The following is a 23,112-nucleotide window of genomic DNA, read 5'->3' on the forward strand; positions in this document are numbered from 1 at the left end:
CAATACCCTCACTTTCCCAAAAACTCACGTCCTAGCCTACCCCGATGTCACCAGCCTTGAACTAGCCTACCACAGACCTAGACCAGACCCTAAGGCACCCATCAGAACCAAGCCACCAGCCCCATGCACTTTACTAACAGCTAGGAACCGAGAAACACCCACAAGGCCCTATCGAGACCAACTCGTCTCTCCCTAGCTCGATCACTCGTTCCCTCGTTTCCAGCTGCACACACCAGCACCTAAGCCTCATAAATCACGATCTGTACAGCCTCTTGCCCTCCTAACACAGCAGCCCCTTGCACCACAATTCAGAAAACGTGAGTATAAAATAAAATAAATGCATGGTAAGAAACAAAACCGAAAATCCTTCCTGCTCCCTGATGGATCGAGAATTTCCTACACGAAATGCACACTTAACAGCAATATATAACATGTGTGATGCAAGAATAATGGTGTAGAACGTGCCTGGATGATTTGACGAACAAGAACGAGACAAGGGAACCCGGATGAATTTCCCTTTGCAAAACAATTGACCACCGAAGCTTTCCTCGATGAATGCTCTGAACGCCGAGAGAATATGCAGCTGGGATGTTGAAAATGGAGAGGATGAAGTGGTTGGAGAGGGTATCGGTTGGTTTAATGTGTAGGGTAGCTTTAGGTTTAGTTTAGGATATTATTAAAATAGTTGATTAATAGATAATGGACCTTAAATTGTTATTTAAGAGTTTAAAAAGAAATTTAAGCCCAATAAGTTTAAAAATGAGCTCATTAAATTCAAACACACTCGCGAAAAATATTTCGTGTTGGAAAATTTTTGAAAATATTAATCAAACCCTCAAAAAGTCCCCCGATTCGATAAAATTTACGTACCGGGTAAAAATAAAATCTGTGGGTAAAAATATTCAATAAAACCCATTTTTTTAAAATACACTTAAAAACGCCTTAAATTAATTAATGAAAATTAATCATATAATAAAATAATTTTTCTGATAATTCACCGGTCTCCGTTCTTCGTTCGAACGCGAAATGCAACTTAAAAAACTTTAATGCATGAACTCTTAAAATTTCATGAAATAAATTCTACCATGCAATAATTATGTATAAAATGCATAAAAATAATTAAACACAATTTAATGAAATAAATAAATTCTACCATACAATAATTATGCATAAAATACATAAAAATGATTAAACACAATTTAATGAAATAAATAAATTCTACCATGCAATAATTATGCATAAAATTCATAAAAATAATTAAACATAATTTAATGAAATAAACAAACATTTAATGTTTTAAAACAATTTAATAAAATATCAAAGAAATTTAATAACTTGCATGCACGTGGTTCACGTGGACCTTCAGATTTTCGAGACGTTGCAAAAGTACTAAATTAAGGAATTGGAGTATAAAATCTTGGACTTCCCATTTAAGTCTCGAAATAACAATTGCATTTGTCTGAGTGATTGATTTTTTTTTAATTTTTTGTAAGAACTGAGTGATGAAATTTAGAAATGACTACAACGTGATTATTACAGTCATGTGATAGGATGTGAAACGGTAATAATTTTCTAATGATATAATTTGTACAAGTGAGTCATGTTAGAATAAAATTATCTCAAGCTTTTTTTTCCATAAAAAACCATGGCGGTTAAGATGTCTTTCTGGTTATTTGGTTATTAATATATAGGATATCATGTTGGACAAGAGCTGCATGCTAGCTGACTCGTCTGGAGGAACATGTTGGATTTTGAGTTTCACTTGCTGGAGGCTATCAGAGCAAGATGGTCGTGCAGATGGTGTACCCCAAGCTTATCAGAATATATCATCAAGCTGCATGCCTTATTAGCTTCAACTGGCTCATCAAGATTTATTATGACAATGCTGCTTAAATTATTTACTATCCAGCTGCATACAAATACTAATTAAAAATCAGTCAGACTTCTCAAAGTTTAATCGAGAATGTTCCCACACAAAGACAAAGTCTATTGCAATTTTCTCTCTTCTCAATCCGAATTAATGAGCTGTTGTCTGCTGTATTTAGCTAGCGTCCAAAAGCTTTTATTGTCATATTTTATATTTAGAAAGAAGACAAGGACGTATGGTATAATCTGCAAATTTTTCTGCTGATAGTACAAGAAAGGTCTGTTTTCAACAATGTTAATGTTGGAAATGTCATGTATTTAAGGATCAATTCACTCAGCATTGGAGATTACTAGAAATATCAATTATCTGCATCATTTGTCGAAAGCATGCATTTATCGTCTTTTTTGAGCACTTTATCAAAGAATATAACAAGTTGCTCTAAGCACTCTGAAAATTTCATATTTGATCATTAACGACAATCTGATAATGTTTATTCATTTATCATTTTCTATATCAAGCTGATAGAAGAGTGAATCTTTTTAAACTATCATAAGTTTGTTTCTAAACAGAATAATGATATTTGTGTTGAGGTGCTAAGAGTTTCATCCAGTTAGAGTTAATACCAAATGACATGGGTACGTACAAATGTTTGTATCGATCAAAGTTTTTTTTAGTGAAATCATTCCTATACAGGAAAAAAGAGAGACCACTACAAGAAAAAAGGCCTACGACAACGGTTTTTTCCCGTTGTTGTAGGTCTTTTAAAACTGTTGTTAAAGCCCCTGTGGTTAAAGGATGCGCTCAAAGACAACGGTTTTTATCTGTTGTTGAAGTTACGATTTGCGACGGTTTTTAACAAATCGTCGCAAATAAATATCGCGACGGAGTTTTGTTATACTAGCGACGGTTTTTAATACAGTCGCTAATATTGGTGACGGTTAGGTAATGCATTCCGTCGCTAATTTTAGCGACAGTTAGTTTATGATATCCGTCGCTAAAATTTTCAGTAAAATAAAAAAAAAATTACTTTTAACAATTTAATAATTCTAAAAAAACTTGTAATTTGAATAGACTAAGATCTTAACTAAAACTTAAAAATTTAACAAAAAATAAAACGAAAAAATTTACATAAATAAGCGGGGGTTTCAAAAACTTGGAATAATTTTTTAAAATTACCGAAACTAAAATTATGTAAGAAAAATTTTATGTGTTGTGAAGTTGTATGTTTTAAAATGGACCGAATGAGCGGGTATTTATAGAAGAGTTGCGACGGGTTTGGGTTAAACTGTCGCTAACAGCGACGGTTTATTAATGAACCGTCGGATATTTATAATTTGCGACATTGTTTTCCAAACCGTCGCTAAATTTAGCGACGGTTGTGCTAACACCGTCGCTAAAATTAGCGACAATGTAATAATAACCGTCGCTAATTAAAAACATGCGACGGATTTATTTAAAATTGTCGCTAAATATAGCGACAGATATGATACCGTCGCTATACATAGGGACGGTTTTAGGACAAACCGTCGCTATTTTTAAAATAGCGACGGTTGACATATAACCGTCGCTAACTATAGCGACGGTTTCAGCAAAACCGTCGCTAAATACGTTTTACATCACCCTTTTCCACAACAGTTTAAGAAAATCGTTGTCAATTGTCCAAAAAAACACGCTAATAGACAACGTTTCTATAAACCGTTGTCTTTGACCCTAAAAAACGCTCAAATGACAACGGTTTACCCTAAAAACCGTTGTCTTTGACACCTAAAAGACAACGGTTTTTGTGTTTTGTTTAAAAAACACACCTACGACAACGGTTTTCACTAAAACCGTTTACGACAACGGTTTTTACTAAAATCGTTGTCGTATGCTTTTTGACTTTCTTGTAGTGGACGTAAAGCTTAGTTTTTTTCGAACTTCCAGAAACAAATCGAGACTCTTTTTGCTTACTGGACTTTACTTTCAAGTTATTTAGCTCATTAATCAGCTAAATGTGTATACTGATTCACTGAGTTCAGCAAACTCTTTCCGCACGAAGAAAACATTTGCATAAGTTGTCTACTGTATCCAGATGATTGAGATATCAACTTGATCTGTTAACTTAGCTACAATTTCTCACATTATTTAAATCACAATATTTTTAAATAAGTTTATTAATCATCTCTAAACTTATTCTCAATCCCAACAATTCGATTTGTGATAATTAGCATGATTGAAATGTGAAATACTATTATGTCCTCTTAAGTCTTGCATTTTAGGGGTATGTCCGTGTAACCTTAATCTCTTCTAGGTTTACTAGGGAATATGTTCAATCCTAATATAATTTTCTTTTGAAACCGCGTGCACCATTTTTGTTTATATTTAAGTATAAATAAATGATAGAAGTGTTATTTATATTTCAAAAAATGTTAATGACACTCCACTTCGTCAAATTATTTATTATTAGACACAAAATTACCCTTGCAATATTTTTGTCTTAAATAATAAAATTTTAATTACCTTAAAAAGCTTAAAGACAATACTTTTTTCCTTTACATGTTAACAACTAAAATTTTCATTAAAAAATTATATTTTAATCTCATAAAAATATTTGTAACAATGTGATGAAAAATATAAAATAATAAAAAAAATTATTTTGAAATTAAAATATAATATTATTTATATTTTATCCAAGTTTTAGTATGGATTTACAAAATGATGGTTAATTTATTCACAAGAATATATAAAATATTAGAATGTAAAAAATTTGATTTGTCAAAATTTTAATCAAATGTGGATGATTCGAAATCAACATTTAAATTTGTATTCAAATTTATCCAGCCTTAGTGTTCTCCTGGATCATAAGGATTAATTGTGTACAACCATAACCACATACTTATCTACTAAATGAATGATAACTACTTGAAAAGTCCAATGAATGATAGTTCAGTGAACTCATCATATAAGCATCCATTTGTATGCATTTCCACTCCCTTACCAATGAAACACGGTACACGATATCACATATGATAATCTTGAGCTCGAGCTTCAGCTACCCTTATCCTTATTTTGGGTTGCCGAATAAACTAGGAACAACGTTTACAATATACAACTACTAAATACGTGTTTCATTATCTCCATCATATTTACGACTTCATATCTTTTGTACTATTGTATATTCAAAGTTTTTATATATGCAGCTTGCATGAGTATACAGATAAAATAAATTTCNTGTCAATAAAAGACGTACACATATAAATGTAATTGTTAAGAGTTGAGAAATAAAAAAATTGAGTGGGTATGTAATGAAGATTGAGGGACTAGAACTATTAACAAAGGTTTTAAGACCATATTTGTTTGATCTAGGATATNTAAAGATTGTTTATTATAAATAGTCAATAAAAACTACAACCAATAATTGACTTGCAGGACATCTAATCTAACATGTTTTTGGTATAGTGACATCTAACTAAGATCATTGTAATACTAACATGCTTTCTTAAAATGCACGTTTTCCAATTGTTAATCCGACATTGTACTCGATTCCCAATTCAAACAAAAACCCAACAAGGNTGTCAATAAAAGACGTACACATATAAATGTAATTGTTAAGAGTTGAAAAATAAAAAAATTGAGTGGGTATGTAATGAAGATTGAGGGACTAGAACTATTAACAAAGGTTTTAAGACCATATTTGTTTGATCTAGGATTTATGAGGAAATATATACTTCGATTTAGGAGAAAGATGGTGTATTTTGACCCATTGTGTTGTACCTTATCTCACTCGAATAGTGAGAAATGTTTGACTCTAACGGGCTTGGGCACGAGGAGGAGTGACAGATTGAAATGGTTTATTTTATGTTTTTTTTAACCATTTAATTAATTAACATGAGACAAAACTGAGAAAAATTACATGAAATGAAGGACTAACTTGGGACACTTGAAAAAACGAGGGAGTAAACCAAAAATATGTTATAAAATGAAGGATTTGATATGTAATTATCATTTGATTACATGTTTATTTTTTGTTATATTTAACTATGAAGTTAACGAGAATACTAACTAACTAGATTGATAAAAATTGCGTAAAATGAAAGATTAACACAAGACTCTTGAAAAATGAGAGACTAAACCGAGAAATGCGATAAAATGAGGTACGAAACTGATAATTATCCAATTTTGAAGACATCTCTATTTATAATTTTTTTCTTATATATTGTGGTATTAGAATATTATTTTTTTAAAATGGGTTCAGATCTTAGCGAGTTATAATCAAATATTTTTTCTTCCATATCATATGTCGGGTACCAAATAAAAAATACTCAAATCTAATAAAACTCGACTCACATCAAACTGAACCGCACCGTTACATCCAATTTTTAAAACAAACCACAATATATATATATATATAAATTATCAACTACATCACATACGATGGTTTGGTGGCAATTTGTAGGAGTAATTTCTACCGACCGCCCCACATAATTTTATAAATTTATAGCTAATAATAATGGTACACACCATATATACTCATTTGATATTTAACATAAATCTAAGTTACTAATGTTAAAAATAATCTAAGTTACTAACAAAACCTGTTGGGATCAGATTAAAGTTTAGAAAGAGGTGAATAAACTCTTTTAAAATATTTTCTTTAAACCAAGTTGTTCTAACAATTTTTGGATTGTTACTAACGGTCCGATTTGACTAGTAATAAACTATATATTCAAATAAAACAATATTTAAGAAGTAATAACTATATAAAAGACAGGTAAGAATGTAAAGTGAACGAAAAAAGTGAAACAAATTTTTGTGGATGTTCAGAGATAAACATTTCTACGTAACCTTTTCTTTGAAAGATCTGAAATGTTCTGATATGTGTATGCTGAGTGAAAAGGTTGAAGCGTAGTCTCTTAAGTGTGCTCAGAAATCTTGAATGAAAGCAAACTTGAAAAATGTAAGCTTATAATCGTGATTTAAGTCTCTATAACTTCAATCTAGAATCTGCATATTTAAAGTTGAAAAAACTCCAACGATTGGAAATGTTTTTCAACGATCATATATAGTATTACTTGACAGAATGACATTGTCGTTTTCAATCACCGTATATAACAATAAATGCTTATTTAATGTTTCTTTGCTTTTGCGACTTTTTGCTCATAGCTTATGAAAAAAGCTGATAGACCATAGATGATTTAGGACATTTTCTGTCATTTGGGAGTTGATATGATACAATGCGATCATGCTTGAACCATTAGTCATTGAATGAATTGAGTTGCAGTATCCATTTTGATTTGATCATTTCTGACCAGTTATGTTTTCTATAACGATTATACTTGTGCATGGTCAGAAAACATATGATATGCAGCTTTAGTTAGGTTAGACTTGATCCAGCGATCGGAAAATTTGTAATTATAAATAATAAGCGGTTGAATCATAAAGCTCGATTTTGTTATTTGTTAATCACTAAATTTTAGGGTAATAAAAATATTATAACAAAACATTTTCACCTTATTTCTTTTTTTATTAGTCGTCATTTCTTCCGTACTAGGGATGTCAATGGGACGAGGCAGGGCGGGGCGGGTTTGCCATCTGCATCTGTTAGAACTTTTCAAGTTCGCAATCTTGATTTTAATGTTAACAAAACTTGTTAATTTATGTTACTAATAATCTATCTTAGTGTGTAGAAGCTAGGATCAGTCACGGCTGTTTACATCGCAAACTTAAGACCTAACTGATCGCACAAACTGAATCAATCTAACTGTTACGCCCATTGAGAAGTCCAGCTGATTGTCCAGTTGATAGGTGGTTCAGCAGGAGAACCTCAGAAGTCTGGCCAGCCGAAGGAGTGTTCAACTGATGAGGAAACCCAACTGATCAATTCAACTAATAGAGAGTGAAATCAGTTCAACTGACGAGTCAACTGATTTCACCAGCCCAACTGAAAATCAGTTCAGCTGACCAGTCCGAAGTATCAGTCAGAATCTTTTAGTTGTAGATGAAGACAAACTCTTTTAGTGGATTCCAGCTGTGCGTGAGGTACAAAACCATTGTCCAGTCAGAAGACAATAATGGACGTTGCATCAGAGCATTAAAGACAAAACGTTTCAGAAGGGCAGTAAAAAAGTCGAGACACAAAGTCCAAGAAACGACTTCAAGATGCAACAGATACAATAAATGAGTCTCACTATACGATCAGTTTTTCCCGCCTACATAAAGAAAAGATCAGTGAAGACTCAACAACAACAAGACACAGAGAGAAAAGCTTAAATGCAAATAAAAGAGAAAAGAAAGGGTACACACATTGGAAATCAGCTTTCAGAAGCAATCAGCCCATAGGGACACTTCAACATATTATCAGCTTAGTATAAAAGCTTTTATCCCTCAGTATTTGAGAACATCCTTGTTCAGTTCTCACACACAAACACTCTCAACCACTCAAATACCGTCTTGCACAAAAACGTTAAACTTGTGTATGTAGTCTTTAACACATAGACGTGAAAAAAGTGTTGGCTGGAAGGTGCTGCCTTCAGTCATAGCTAGGAGTTCAGTTTAGGCAGTAGTGTAAGTCCTAGCTGAGTGGGTTTGTACAAAGTTTTGTATAAATCAAAGTCTTCTAGTGGATCCTACCAGTGGAGGTAGAATGAGTGACGTAGGAGCAGTTGAAGTCTCCGAACATCCATAAACATATCTTGTGTATTTAACTGATTAACTGCTATTTTCAAATTGTTTTGATCAGTTAGAGTATCCGTCAGTTCAGTTGTCACCATAACTGAACTGATGAAAGCAAAAACTAATCTACCCTTTTTCAGTTATTCAGTTTACATAAGTTAAAATGTTTTCTAATTACAGTCTTCTTCACGAAGGATTACTTCGAGTTTCTTCCGCTTGGTTTTAAACCAAACTCAATTTAATTCATCGGTTTTAACATTCTTAGAACACGAGCTATTGCAGTTCATTGGAGATATAGTGTTCGAAATGCCTTCGAAGGCACTAGTACACTCGATCCTTCAATTTTATGACTTTTATGATGCTTTTGAGAGGTTGTTGAGAGGATGTTAAAGTTAGTTTTATTTTGAAATATTGCTAAATTTAAGTTTGGTAAACGATTGACGATTTTATGTTTGAGTTCTTTCCTTTGAATTTTCAAATATAGTTGGTTGTTTATTTTTAAATGATGCAAAGTTATTTTAAAAAAATATATATGTATAAGTTGTAATTCGGCCATAGCTGAAAAAAAATTCTAATATTTTTTTAAGAAAAATGAGCAGTGGACGTTTCAAATTCAATACAAAATCCCACGATATAATAAAATATCGCTATATAATTGTTTTAATATCTCTTTATGATATTTCTGTTATATCTTTAGCATTATTCAAGTAATAAATCGGAACTACATAGAGACGTAGTTTTAAAATTTTTCTATATATAGATAATATTTATGTAATTCAAACTAAAATTATTTAAATTCAATAAATTAACCAATGGTATATAATATTTAAAATATATTTTTAAATCGTTAAAACTTGGGGAAGTTGGTAAAAAATCCCCAATCAAAATATTTCTTTGGGTTCACTCCCTACCCACAAAATTGTGGTACTATGTCATACAAATTGTGGTACATTTCATGTGGAAATGTGGTAATAAAAAGTACTCAGAGACTGAACACAAAAAAAACGACGGCTGGGGACTGAAGGTCAATTTTAAACTTTAAAGAGCATGTGGGATCCCACCCTTCTAACATCGCTAGAGGGGCACTTTAGTCCTTTCATCGAACGTCATACTGGCTGTTTCGCCCAAATCCCAAAATCAAAACCCTCACTTCACCACATTATTCTCAGTTACCCTCTAAATCATTCTCTCTCTCTCACACACACACCCCAAAAATCAGTACTAAATTCAACGAAACGTCGATCCAATCGCAATTCTCGCCCCCCAATTTCGAGATCTACGCGATAAATTCTTCAATTTTGTCGATAGACATTTGTTAATTGATAGATTTGTAGGTTTTTGTGATGGCGTGGTGTATAAAGGGTGTGAACAGATCCGCATCGGCGGCGTTCGCCCCTGATGGTAGGTACATGGCAGCGGGGACGATGGCAGGGGCCGTGGATCTGCAGTTTAGCTCCTCCGCTAATCTCGATATATTCGAGCTTGATTTTGTGTCTGACGATAGGCAGCTGATCTTGGCGGGTTCCGCCCCGAGCTCGGAACGGTTTAATCGGATTTCATGGGCGAAGGGCCCGGCGAATGCCGAGGAGTATTCCTTTGGAATCATTGCTGGTGGCCTCGTTGATGGGAACATTGGGCTCTGGAATCCTAGGGCCTTGATCTGGTAAATTTTATTTTGTGGGATTCTTTTGACTTGTTTTTATTGTCATTTTGAGGCCCCCAATGACAGCTGCTGCTTTTGATTATTTTGTGATCGGCATTTGTTCTGAACTTTGAAGTAATTGAAATTCTGCAATCAAAAGTCGGATGACATTGTAGCGGGACTTTGTCCAATAGTTCTTTGAATTCGTTTTGCTTTGCAGTGTGATTCAGTGCTTGACTCGTGTCTGTTTTCCATCGTCAACCTATTTATTCTTATAGCTGGAAATTATGTATTGCTTATTCATCTCTCAAGTTATGTTTAATCTTGTCTTCTGAATCAAGTAATATACAGTAATATAGATGCTAATCACTATTGATTCTCATCGACATTTTGGACCTTGAGCATTTCGGTTTCATATGGTGATTTTGTTTATTATTCTATTCTGCTGCAGCCTTCAAGTTTACATTTTTTGATTTCCTTTATTTTTCAGCCCCGACAAAAGTAGAAAGGGTTCTCTTTCAAGTGAAAATGCGCTCATTGAGAATCTTTCGAGACACAAAGGACCTGTAAGCATCTTCTGTTGCTGTATTCCAACTTTTCTACTAATTTAGCCATTCCATTTCGTTGCTTTCGTTGAAAGATTGTTGTTTGATATAATATACCACTCAGGTTCGTGGCTTGGAGTTTAATTTTATTTCTCCCAACCTTCTCGCTTCTGGGGCCGATGAAGGTGAAATTTGTATATGGGATGTGTCGAAACCATCTGAGCCAACTCATTTTCCGCCACTCAAGGTATGGAGTGATGAATGAATAAATTTAGGAATAATTTTCATGAAATTCTGTTAGAATTCCTATTATTTCCTAGTAAGATTTGTATTTAGGATTTTATTTTATTTATTCTATAATAAGAAAATGAGCTAAATCCAGAATTAGTTATTGACAACTGATTCCGGATTCTAAGCCTAATAGAAACAGAATATTTTATTTTAATAGGAGATTTGATAGTTCTTGTATAAATACCAAGTGTAATGAATAAAAATATTATTCAGCCAAATTCACAAAATTCACAAATTCAAATTTAGTTTTTTTAAGAACCATTGAGGTAGAAATTCATTTTGTCTGGTTCAATAATTTCTAATGCATAAATGCCAGTAATATGATATCTGAATCTGTTTCGAATTTCATTCTGTATTTTTCAGCATTTTAACTCTGCTAATCTGTTACCATCAATTCGTTATTAATATCTCTAGGTGGCAGCTTTCTTTTCTTTCTTCTTATTAGATCCCTCTAGTTATATTCTCGTTCTCCCTCTTTTTACTTAATTGGGAGGGAGTTTATGTTCGACTCTTGACATTTTATGAATGGTCTATTTTACCCACCAATTAGTAGATGATCTGTTTTATGGAATTTGCTTATGATGGCCCTACATTTTCCCAACAATTTGTTATTTTTTTCCGTGCTCAACGTCCAATTATCAGAACTCAGACTCTTGAACTTTTTCACAGGGTAGTGGATCTGCGACACAAGGGGAAATCTCTTTTTTGTCCTGGAATAGCAAGGTCCAGCATATACTGGCCTCCACTTCATTTAACGGGACAACTGGTAAAAATATTGTTGTTTGATATGATTTTATGCAATTAAATATTTCTTACCCTTTGTGTGAGAATAATGGCATTTTCTGTATTGCAGTGGTGTGGGATCTGAAGAAGCAAAAACCAGTTATAAGGTATATCTTTTGCCATCAAATTTGAAGTTTTTTGTTGTTGCATAGTCAACCATTCTTATGGCTTAACTAATATATTTTAGGCCCATCTATTGCGGAAATATATGTGTTAAGGGTGTGGGTGAGTTTACCCATGGGTTTAGGAGGACACAAAAAATAAACATGGGCAAGTTGTCCGGATGAATTGAGCATTTTTTGGTTAAGAGTGTTCTAGCTTGAGCTAAGGCCAAGTGAAGAATCACTCTCTTGTTGAGGGTTGTCTCTTGGGGCCATAATCTTCATTTTAGAAGGTTTAGCTGATCTTTTTTTCTCTCTGTTTAAGTTGATTTAGTGTGCAAGTTTTGGTCTAAACAATTAATCTGACCAGCCAGTTATGAGTTGAAAACCACACATTCAGATGTGAGATACGAAAATTGTGAAAAGGGTACTTTGTTCAGGAGAAAGGGAATTCATGACCCAAAAGTAGTTGCACATCATTGAGTAATACTAGAAAAATGAATTTAAAACTGGATGTGGTAGCTGGGATTCATTCTGTGTCTATACCAAGCTAAAGAAACTTATCCGTGGAGAGGTTGTGATTCCATCCAAAAGCTCTCCAGGTGAGAAGAATGTGGGCAGCATCGAGGAAACCTACGAGTAATCGAGGTGGAAAACCTATATGAGTTCGAAGGGTTTGAAGGGGATATAAATTTTTTATTTCATGGGATAAAAGATGCCTTGCTAAGGATGGATTTAACCAATTTCGTGATAAAAAAACCCCGACTGGATGGATTTCGAAGGCTGAACAGTATTCAAATCAATGCTATGCATTGAAAATAAAGTTAATAGCATTTATATGCATGGATGGGCCCACAACCCAGTGGTTTAGTTGCATGGGATCAGAAAGATGATTCCAAAAATTTCTGGAGGACTCACCAATATCGTTGTCTAAGTGGTTGGGAAGCTTCAAACCCCGTTGGCCGTGAGCAACTCTCTTCACTATGGCAAGAGATGGGCCCAGGGGAGTTCGGTCGCCTAGGTGAAAGTTATGCCAGAGGAGCAGTGTTTGGGGTATTTTTGAGCAGCTGCAAGAGGGTTTGCATCCATGGTTCTTTGACAGTAATGCAGGCTATGGAATTGACGACGGATGTAGAAGACGAGAAGATAAGGAGTCGGATTAAACACAGTATGCTACTAACGTGTAACCCAATCTGATTTGAAGGATAATGGATGAATCATGATCACAATCATGCATGAGGGAAAATTGCTCTGCTCTTGCTTTGAGGTTGTCAGGGGTTGTAGTTTTTCTGTCGGTCAAGTTTGAAGTTTATGAGGGGCCAATGAACAATATACAAGATGTTTGGGTCGTCATTTGTCAATAATTTGGCGCTGATTGGTAGAAGGAATTTTGTTTTCAGTGTCGCCAACCCTGTAACCCTTTACATCAATGCCCGAGAAAATCGCTAAGAATTGTGGTTTCAGCTGAGGATAAGAATGTGACAACAAAGGAGCACCACCACCTGGGAATCAAATTCAGAGATAGTCATTGGCTGAGTGGGAATAGTTTGAATAGCCTTGAGAATGGCTGTGATATTGGAGTCCTAAACAAATTAATCCCAATTTATTTTATGTCCATCTATTGGGGAAATATAAGAGTGCATGTGTTAGGGGCACATTGGGGGTGGGGGAGGAAACAAAAAGAACGAATAATGGGGGAGTTAATGGAGATTGGGCATTTTGTTGTTGTTAGTTGTAGCTTGAGCTAGGGGCAAGTGAGCAATTGTTCTCTTTTATAAATGTATTCTCTCTCTTGTGGCCATAATAATCATTAATTGAAGGTTTGTTTACAGTTTTGTATTCCTTTTATATTACTAGTGGTACAAATATTCGGAGGGAATTTTTCCCCTCTGTTTGAGTTAATTAAGAGCGAAAATTTGTGGCTGTAACGCTACTCACCCTCTTTCTGATTATATATGCCTGTCTCTCAGTTTCTCAGATTCTGTTAGACGAAGGTGCTCCGTGATGCAGTGGAATCCCGATGTTGCTACTCAGCTCATTGTTGCTTCAGATGAAGATAGTTCGCCGACTCTTAGGGTAATGCTTTTAGTTTATATTCTTGGTATGAATGTTTCCATCTCAAACTGTTTAAAATTTTAACATTGTAAATAGCCACTGTTTGTATCAGCTTTGGGATATGCGGAATATAATGACTCCTGTTAAAGAGTTTGTCGGGCATACAAAAGGTATGTATTTTCTTCAGGGTTCACTTCTCATGTTCAAGAGATTTTTCAGTGTTGTAATTATCCTAATTTTCTGATTTTCTCAGGTGGAGTGGGTCATTATTTGATTTACATGGATTGTTGTCTTCCCTTTGGATTTTGTCTTTGTTACTTTGCATGTTATACTTTTGGTCATATCTTCGATTTTGCATTCATCATGCATGTGATCTGCAATTGATTATGACTGTTTAAGGCGTACTTTAACCTGTGACTTATTATTTCCATCAGGTGTGATTGCAATGTCATGGTGCCCCATTGACAGCTCATATTTGCTTACCTGTGCCAAAGATAATCGTACTATTTGCTGGGACACTGTTTCTGGAGAGGTGAATTTGTTTTTTATTGCTTCAAGTTTTTGAGTAATTTTCTCAATATATGGAAAATTTCCCTCTGTTATTTTTTGCTTCATTCTTTGAGAGGCATTTTATCACATATCCACGTTGGTTTGATGGATTGTTTTGATAGATTGTGGCTGAATTACCTGCTGGAACCAACTGGAATTTTGATGTGCACTGGTATCCTAAGATTCCGGGGGTCGTATCAGCATCTTCATTTGATGGGAAAATCGGCATTTATAATATAGAGGTTATTTCATGCTCTATGGATTTTATTTTGGTGCCTTTTTTGACCTTTCATGGAGGATGTTTTTTTTGAGAAGTGACCGACTGGAAAGTGAATGTGCGTCTTTAGTTGGTCTTCCTAATTTTTGTTGTACCTTTCAAATTCATATATTATTATTCAGTCATTTAGCAGTATAGATGTGGATATCAGGTATATAGCTTTATGAACAGCATTGCGTATAACTGGTGATTGTTTCTATAATGTATTACAATATCAAGATGGGGACAGAGGAATATCTGTAGTTATTTAAGTTTTAACTACTGCATCTTAATGGTTAATAGAATGGATCTTTCACGGGAGCTTACTCTGAATGTACAAACGATTGAATTTGTGCCATGTTATTTGAACCATGCATTTTTCACTTTTTTCCTCTGTCGGGCCTTAATTATCTTTGATCATTTCTGGATCTCTCGTTTTGCTAGTGATTCTGATTTCTTCTCACCCGCAGGGTTGTGGTCGATATAGTTCTGGAGAGAGTGACTTTGTGGCAGGTACCGTACTTCATGAATAGTTACTAGATTTTGTTTTCTGACCCATCTACGTGGAAATCTTGGATTAAATATTTGTTCTGGAATAAGCTCGTAGCATCTATGAACTGGATTAATCACATTATCATACTTCCCTTTTCATTTTATGTTCCAAGACTCATGGCAGGAGATAATTGTTGGTCCCAGTGATAGGATGATCTGTGGCTTCACTTCCATGTGCAGACTGAACAGTGCAAAATTATTCAATATCCTCCTGAGCTTGTTTCCTTGCTTGCCTTCATTTGACGGAAGATATACATTTGACGGAAGATGTCTAAAGTGTTTAAATTTTATTAAGTGAGAATAAACATTGCCATTTGTCACATTTTTCTTTAAATTTGCGCAATGGAATTGAATGTCCATGAAAGGAACAATATTTTGTGATTTTTTTCTGGTGCCGTGGATTTCATCGCTTAAGGCTTGTGACACTTGTCTGATAATTACGACTATTTTTTATTTTTGGTATTGTTTGAGAGTATCCTGCATTTAGTTCAAGGGGCAATGAAATCGTCTAAGACGTCAACTACATGATCTGAGAGAAAAGTAAAAATAAATGTAACAACCAACACCAGTGACTTGACCAAGCTGAGGGTTCTATGTTTGCTTGCATTATCGAGTCCTTACTATTTAAAAGTCCTGGCGGAAAATACTAGTTTCCTTATATTTCTGCTTTTATTGATCAATCATGTGCATTCCGATGTTAGTTCTGATATTTATTGTTGTTTCCGTGCCATTCTTCCGACTGTTTTGGTTGTCATAGTTTAAGGTTTTGGGAATTCTTATACATTCATGTTTTGCTCAGCACCTATGAGGGCTCCAAAGTGGTATAAGAGTAAGGCTGGAGTATCTTTTGGTTTTGGAGGCAAGCTTGTTTCATTCCACTCTATGGAAACTTCAAATCGATCTTCAGAGGTATGCTGAGGGAGAATCTTAAATCTTTGTTTTTTAGCGGCCTTGTTTGGAATTGTGCTATGATGGAATTTTCACTGACAATAGAACAACATTCTGCTTTTCAGGTTTATTTGTCCAACTTAGTTACAGAACATGCTTTGGTGAGTCGATCTTCTGAATTTGAAGCTGCAATAAGAAATGGAGACAGATCAGCTCTAAAACTTTTATGTGATAGAAAATCTCAAGAATCTGAGTATGTTTTTAATGTTCCAGATTTGTTGCTTTAAATTCTTCGAAATTATAATTCATTTTACTGCCTCGAACTTGCCTTTATTCTATTATTCCTGCTCAGATCTGTGGAGGATCGGGAAATATGGGGCTTTATGAAGGTTATGTTCACTGAGGATGGAACGGCAAGGTCGAAGCTACTTTCTCATCTTGGTTTTAGTCGTCCCTCTGAAGCAAGTGACGCTGTACCAAATGATGTCTCCGAGCAAGTGGATTCTCTTCGCATTGATGATGGTATGCCAGATCAAGGAGGAGTTTTGGGGAACAAAGACTCTTTGTTAACATCAACTGAAAATGAGGAAGATTTCTTTAACAATCTTGCTAGTCCTAAAACAGATACGCCTTCCTCGACTAATAAGAAAGAATTTATCATTGAAGAACCAGTAAAGGAATCCAAACAAGAAATGGACAAACAAAGTGAGAGTTTTGACCCATCATTTGACGATACCGTTCAACGTGCTTTGATTGTTGGGGACTACAAGGGAGCAGTTGCACAATGCATCTCTGCAAATAGGTTAGCGGATGCTTTGGTCATTGCTCATGTTGGTGGTGGTTCTTTGTGGGAGCGCACACGGGATCAGTTCCTCAAGAATAGTCATTCTCCATACCTGAAGGTGGTAAAACATCATTTTTTGGATTGTTCAGGTGATGAGTTAATTTCTTGTTTCTGATCCTCGTATTGGGTTTTCTATTCTCTTTGTATCTTAGGTTGTTTCAGCCATGGTAAACAATGACCTGATGAGCATAGCTAATACAAGGCCCCTAAAATCATGGAAGGAAACTCTTGCGCTCTTTTGTACTGTAAGTGTGTTCTCCTGGAAAAAACAAGAGGTGTATGCAATACTTTGAAATATAATCACATCCGATATAGATTGATCATACTTGATTTTTTAGTTAGCCAAAGGCTTCGAATTTGATAAGCTTTACTTACTGCCACATTGTGTATACTATGTGCACGCATCATTGACTTGATATATGATGTTTCTTGATATCTTACCTTTTAAATCACACGACACGCTGTCAATTTCTCGTTGTAAAGTAAATGTTTGTAGCCTGTACGTTGAGACGTTGCTAAATATATCTGTATACACAGGCATATATTGTTAGATGATCTTGGGTGTGTATTTATGAACATGGACGTCTGTTCATGCTATGGCCAAATTTCTATTTCAAGAATAATTTTGGAAAATTTTGATGTAGTGGTCATGACCGAAAAAAAGATAAGAGATTTTGGGTTTTGTCTTCACGCTGGCCTTTGAAACTTGTGCCAATCTGCCAGATTTTGCAATGTATAAATGATTCATGTGAAGAGGGGTTGTGGAGTCTATCAAATATTCCGTGTTTTTTAATGTCATGTCTTTTAATTATTCTTAGTTGTCGAAATAACTATCTTTTGCTGCCAATAATTTCCAATTTTAGTCATTACTTGCGGACTTCTGATATTTGAGAGACCAAATTTTGATTATGTCTGGACTCATAGGGATGGATGAATGTGATGCCCTTTCTTTTATATCATTATTACATCATGAATAGAGTGGATAACATGATTTGATATCTTTATGTTTGATAATAATTTGTTAGCTATTTATGATTATCTAATAGCGTGCTTGGGATTTGTGTCCATCCAGTTTGCACAAACAGACGAGTGGACTATATTATGTGATACTCTTGCTGCAAGACTCGTGGCTGCTGGTGATACATCTGCCGCAACACTTTGTTATATATGTGCTGGAAATATCGACAAAGCAGTAGAAATGTGGTCAAAGAATTTGACAACAGAGCACGATGGAAAACCTTATGTAGACCGTCTTCAGGTAAGTGCATTCATTAGATGTTTGTTATATGGCTGTTTTTGTAGATGTTATATTGACATACATCTAATGTTTCTATTCTAAAGGATTTAATGGAGAAGACTATTGTCTTTGCTTTGGCCTCTGCACATAAACAATTCAGTGCTTCATTGTGTAAGCTAGTCGAGAAGTATGCTGAAATATTAGCAAGTCAGGGGCTTTTAAGTACAGCAATGGAGTACTTGAATCTTTTGGGGACTGAAGAACTATCTACTGAACTTATGATCCTACGTGATCGTATTACCCTTTCAACCGAGCCAGGTAAGCCTCTACTCCATGTCTTTTGCCACACACGTCTTTTTTGATCCCGACTTGGTTATTTTGGTGGTTGGTTGTGAACAAAATTCTGAAAATATTTAGAATATGCTTCCCAAAAGCCCATAGGTGTTTTGATGGTTTGAGAGGAGAGAGCAGTTAAAACTTGTTGAAAACCTGCATTGTTAGCGACGTAGATGGATGGAATTCAGCATCATGTGCGAGCTGGTATATCATAATTGAATTTTCTAAGTCACCCTAATTAGAAATTATGAGTATATGCAAACTATGATTACACAATTTTGAAAGCCATATATATCTAGCTTTTCTTGTAAAAGCTAAATAACAAGAGTGTATATACTGTATCTGACATCCCTATGTCCAGTGGGAAGAAATTAATTTACTAAGTATATCTGTTTGACTTATTAGTCCAACTAGATGCCTGCGTCCTGAAGGACACATTTTTCTTTCCACATACCAGGGGTTGTTTTGACTTTTGAGAGTCACAATTTATCTCGGGAAGCAGATGTGTTATACCATGGAATTTCCTACTGATAAACGGAAAGAACAGGAAACTATATTTTTGCTTCTCTGATTTCTGCTATCACCTTGCAGTTACTTGTAGACTCCTGTCTAAACTATATCTGTCATTTAGATAAAACTTATTTTGTAGGTGTTTCTTTGCATTTGGTGCTATCAATAAGGAGGACATGGTCTTGTGAATATACTTGTTGCAATGATTTACTCAATGAAGTTTAAGCCTCTTTGGCTAAGCTCATCTTTGAATTTGGATCATTTGAATTGATTTTACAGAAAAAGAAAGCGAGAAGACAGTGACTTATGAGAACACACAATTACAAACGGGGACAGCATTTAGTGCTGATCAATCAAGTTATGGTGATGCCTCTCAACTTTATTATCAGGTGTGCTTCCTGTTCACCTTTCTGAAATGTTTCTGGTTTTATTTAATTTTTTAATGTATTTTTAATTTTTATCTCCCTCAGGATGCAGCACAATCGCAGATCCAACCAACTATCCCGACCAGTCCGTATGTTGAAAATTATCAGCAGCAACCTAATATTTCATTTGCGAGTGGGTACAGCGCTCCTCTCACATATCAGCCAATGCCTCAGCCTAATATACCACGTCCAAACATATTTGTTCCTTCTGAAGCAACTCCACCTCAGATGGTAACAGTGTCATCTGTTTTTTTTAATTATTTTTTACTTTTTGAAATTGCATTGAAATACTGGTTTGGGCTATTGTGGCATAAGGAGATTCTTAATTCCATATGTGCGTGTGTTTTGTTAACCACCTTGCAGGGAAACTTTCCTCCACCTCCTGTTAATACTCAGCCAGCCGCGACATTTGTTCCTACAAACCCACCTCTATTAAAGAATGCAACGCAATATCAGCAGCCATCATCTTTGGGTTCCCAGTTATATCCGGTATGCTGTTACACTGTCACTTTTTCTCCCTTTTCCAATTTCACCATCTCTCATAAGCTGCCTTACATGTTTTACCCAGGGGGCTGCTAACCCTAGTTATCAAGCCGGTCCTCCGGGTGTTGCTCCATATGTTGGTAACATATCTCAAGTAGGACCAGTGCCGGGGCAAAATATGCCTCAAGTCATGGCCCCAACTCCACCATCTAGAGGTTTCATCCCTCTGAATAATTCAGTGGTTCAAAGACCTGGGATGCAACCTCTGAGTCCTACTCAGCCTGCTTCAGTGCAGCCACCGGTCACTCCTGCTGCTCCTCCACCAACTGTGCAGACAGTTGATACTTCAAATGTGCCTGGTAAATTTTTCTCCAGTTTTATCTGGTAGGGATTGCATGAACAGTTAATCAATGAGCTATGGCAAGCAGTGGTTTTTATTAATAATTATTAACCATGTTCTGACAAAAAGCTGAATATAAAGATGAAAAGATGGAGTAGAAGATAAATGTTACCATTCTCTGAAATCCTTTGTTCATTTCGCACTGTTGGGAGTGGGGGTAAATATAAGTTTCATTTCTCAATTGTAATTACAAATCCACGTGGCTGGACTACTATTTTGGTTAGTAAGCTACTTCTAAGATGCTATATGGGAACCCCCTGTAGTAAAGAAAATTGAAGATTTGACTTAGGTTACGCTTGGACTGAGGGATTTGATTTGGGGAAAGATTTGAGGTAACTAACAATCATCTTTGGTGTATTTGAAATTTAGCACAATTATTATTGAAATATCAAAACTTGATATGGGATGAATTGAAATTCACTCGAATTTCGTCAATTCAAAAAAGTTGAGTAATTTGAAATTAATGAAATCCATCAAATTAATCAAATTTAAACATGACCTTAGTTTTCTCAATGACAAAGGTGAAGGAAATGATTTAGTCTGAGATTTAGACTTCTTAACCGTGTGCAAGAGAAGCCCACAATTTAAGGAATCATCAGTAAACACGAAACAGCAAAAACACATCAGAAAATCACTCTCAAAACTGCATCCGGCAAAATATTAGTCCATTGTAAGAGGGGAAATACCAGCTAAAACAGTAGGAAAATCAGGTATAAACCAGAAGAACAGATGCCAGAACCAGTCCAAGCAAATAACGTCATAAGAGCTGCTTCTAATTGCGAACTGGGAAAACCAGTAATATGCAATAAATACACAATGGGAAAATTTACTCAACATGTTTCAGACAATAATCCAGTGAAAACTAGATTAAGGGAACAAAATCGAACCATTAGAGAATAAGAACTACAGCAGTGTGTGAAAGAGCTTCTCATTTATAGAGAGAAGTGAGTACATTTCTCTTTAAGCTACGAGCGTTTTCGTTTTTGTATTGTTTTGCTTAATCATTGTTTCACAATAATATGTTTTTTAACCATGTGCCTTAGCTTGGTAAGTTCGTTTCTGGGGATTTTCGTTGTACCATTTTGGAAGAGACTGATCCTTCTTTTGAAGATTTCGTCTAAAAATAGCTTCTGTTACTTGGCCAGAATTAGGATGTACGTAGTTTTGCCGAATTTCAGATCTTCTGTTGCATAAATGCATTTTATTTCATATTCCATGCATGTGGTTGGATGACAACTGTATAAATCCCTTTTAAGATACCGTTTTGACAGGAGATCTTGATTAGTCTTGGTCTCACCGGGCCAGTGGTTCTGAAATTTTTTTAATTCAGAGCAATTTATTTTATTTTTTGTACCTGCTACAGCACAACAGAAACCTGCTATCTCAAGTTTAACTAGGCTGTTTAACGAGACTTCTGAAGCATTGGGAGGATCAAGAGCAAATCCGGCCAAGAAACGGGAAATAGAGGACAACTCAAAGAAGTTAGGAGCCTTGTTTGCAAAGCTCAATAGTGGAGATATATCAAAAAACGCTGCCGAGAAGCTTGTGCATCTCTGTCAGGCATTGGACAAAGGCGATTTCAGCACCGCTCTTCAAATCCAGGTATCAACAAATCTCAATTATTTTCATATCCGTGCTCTTCTTACACGTCTGATTGTTACGAGCTACATGCCAATTGTCAACAATGAAACAATAGGTTCAACTCACAACAAGTGATTGGGACGAGTGCAATTTCTGGTTGGCAACGCTCAAAAGAATGATCAAAACAAGACAGAGCTTGAGATAAATTATATCGTAGCATCTTCTCCACTCCCGCGATTCCTCAACTTGTGGTTGTCATCAAATTTTAGTTGTTTAATCATGTTTTCTGTCATCATCTGCACTCTCAGAAATTTAAGACTCTGAATAGACGGAGGAGTTTTTTGCTTTGATTTCACTGGGGGATTATTTAGACAAAANATTTATTTTGGCACTAGATCATACTTAGCCAATGGTTGGATTTGTTAACAATATTCGTAATTTTTATTTTTTTTTACTTGGAAGTACTTCAAGAACGCATTCGCATCATAAAAATAAAATCTTGTCGACCAATATAAAATTTTATACCGACTTCCCAAAATGCTTCCGTGTTTTCTGCATATTTTTCTGCGGTATTATATGTATCTTTTTCCTCCATCTCAATCCACATATTTATTTTAAATATTTTTCGACTCTTAACTTTCACCACTTTTATAAAATAATAATGAAATAATTTTAAGCTTTAAGATATTTTGTAAATGATCAGTAGTTTTTTGTATCGTATGAATGATGTGTACGATAGAAAATTTACCTAACAAGGAATTAAAGTAAATAATCATTATATTTCTCAATTCACTTCATGAAATTTTTAGAATACAATGAGATATGAAAACAAAAGCAAACATCAAGTCAAACTCTCTGTTGCGAAGGATATATCAAGATAGAAGCGAAATCTAATACATAATGGTCACTGGTCAAAAGAGTAGTTGAGCAATGGAGTTCTTGGAATTGAGTAGGTCTCTTGTGATACGGTCTCACAAATCTTTATATGTGAAATGAGTCAACCCTATCGATATTCACAATAAAAAGTAATACTCTTAACATAAAAAGTAATACTTTCTCATGGACAACCCAAATAAGATATCTGTTTCACAAAATACGATCTGTGAAACCGTCTCA

The 23,112-nt window shown here is 35.0% G+C and overlaps 1 protein-coding gene across 1 annotated transcript; it reads left to right on the top strand.

Moving 5' to 3' along the window:
• Positions 1-9,677: 9,677 nt before the first annotated feature.
• On the top strand, positions 9,678-22,373 carry LOC140957790 (protein transport protein SEC31 homolog B). Its single transcript, XM_073415182.1, has 22 exons — positions 9,678-10,181; positions 10,651-10,726; positions 10,830-10,952; positions 11,666-11,762; positions 11,850-11,886; positions 13,851-13,956; positions 14,048-14,105; positions 14,370-14,467; positions 14,607-14,726; positions 15,211-15,253; positions 16,092-16,201; positions 16,306-16,433; positions 16,533-17,082; positions 17,177-17,269; positions 18,097-18,282; positions 18,366-18,579; positions 19,387-19,496; positions 19,578-19,763; positions 19,896-20,021; positions 20,101-20,374; positions 21,779-22,017; positions 22,112-22,373. The coding sequence occupies exons 1-22, from the start codon at positions 9,862-9,864 to the stop codon at positions 22,199-22,201; spliced, it is 3,384 nt and encodes a 1,127-aa protein (XP_073271283.1). The 5' UTR covers positions 9,678-9,861; the 3' UTR covers positions 22,202-22,373.
• The last annotated feature ends 739 nt before the right edge of the window (positions 22,374-23,112 follow it).

This window comes from Primulina huaijiensis, chromosome 14 (genome assembly GCF_012295235.1).
Source record: "Primulina huaijiensis isolate GDHJ02 chromosome 14, ASM1229523v2, whole genome shotgun sequence".
In the NCBI taxonomy this organism is placed as follows: domain Eukaryota; kingdom Viridiplantae; phylum Streptophyta; class Magnoliopsida; order Lamiales; family Gesneriaceae; genus Primulina; species Primulina huaijiensis.

Excerpts from the sequence above, each read along its gene's own strand:
- LOC140957790 (XM_073415182.1), top strand. The coding sequence starts at position 9,862 with ATGGCGTGGTGTATAAAGGGTGTGAACAGATCCGCATCGGCGGCGTTC. Across the intron at positions 16,202-16,305 it reads CTTCAAATCGATCTTCAGAG|GTTTATTTGTCCAACTTAGT; the intron begins GTATGCTGAGGG and ends TCTGCTTTTCAG. Across the intron at positions 17,270-18,096 it reads CTCTTGCGCTCTTTTGTACT|TTTGCACAAACAGACGAGTG; the intron begins GTAAGTGTGTTC and ends GTGTCCATCCAG.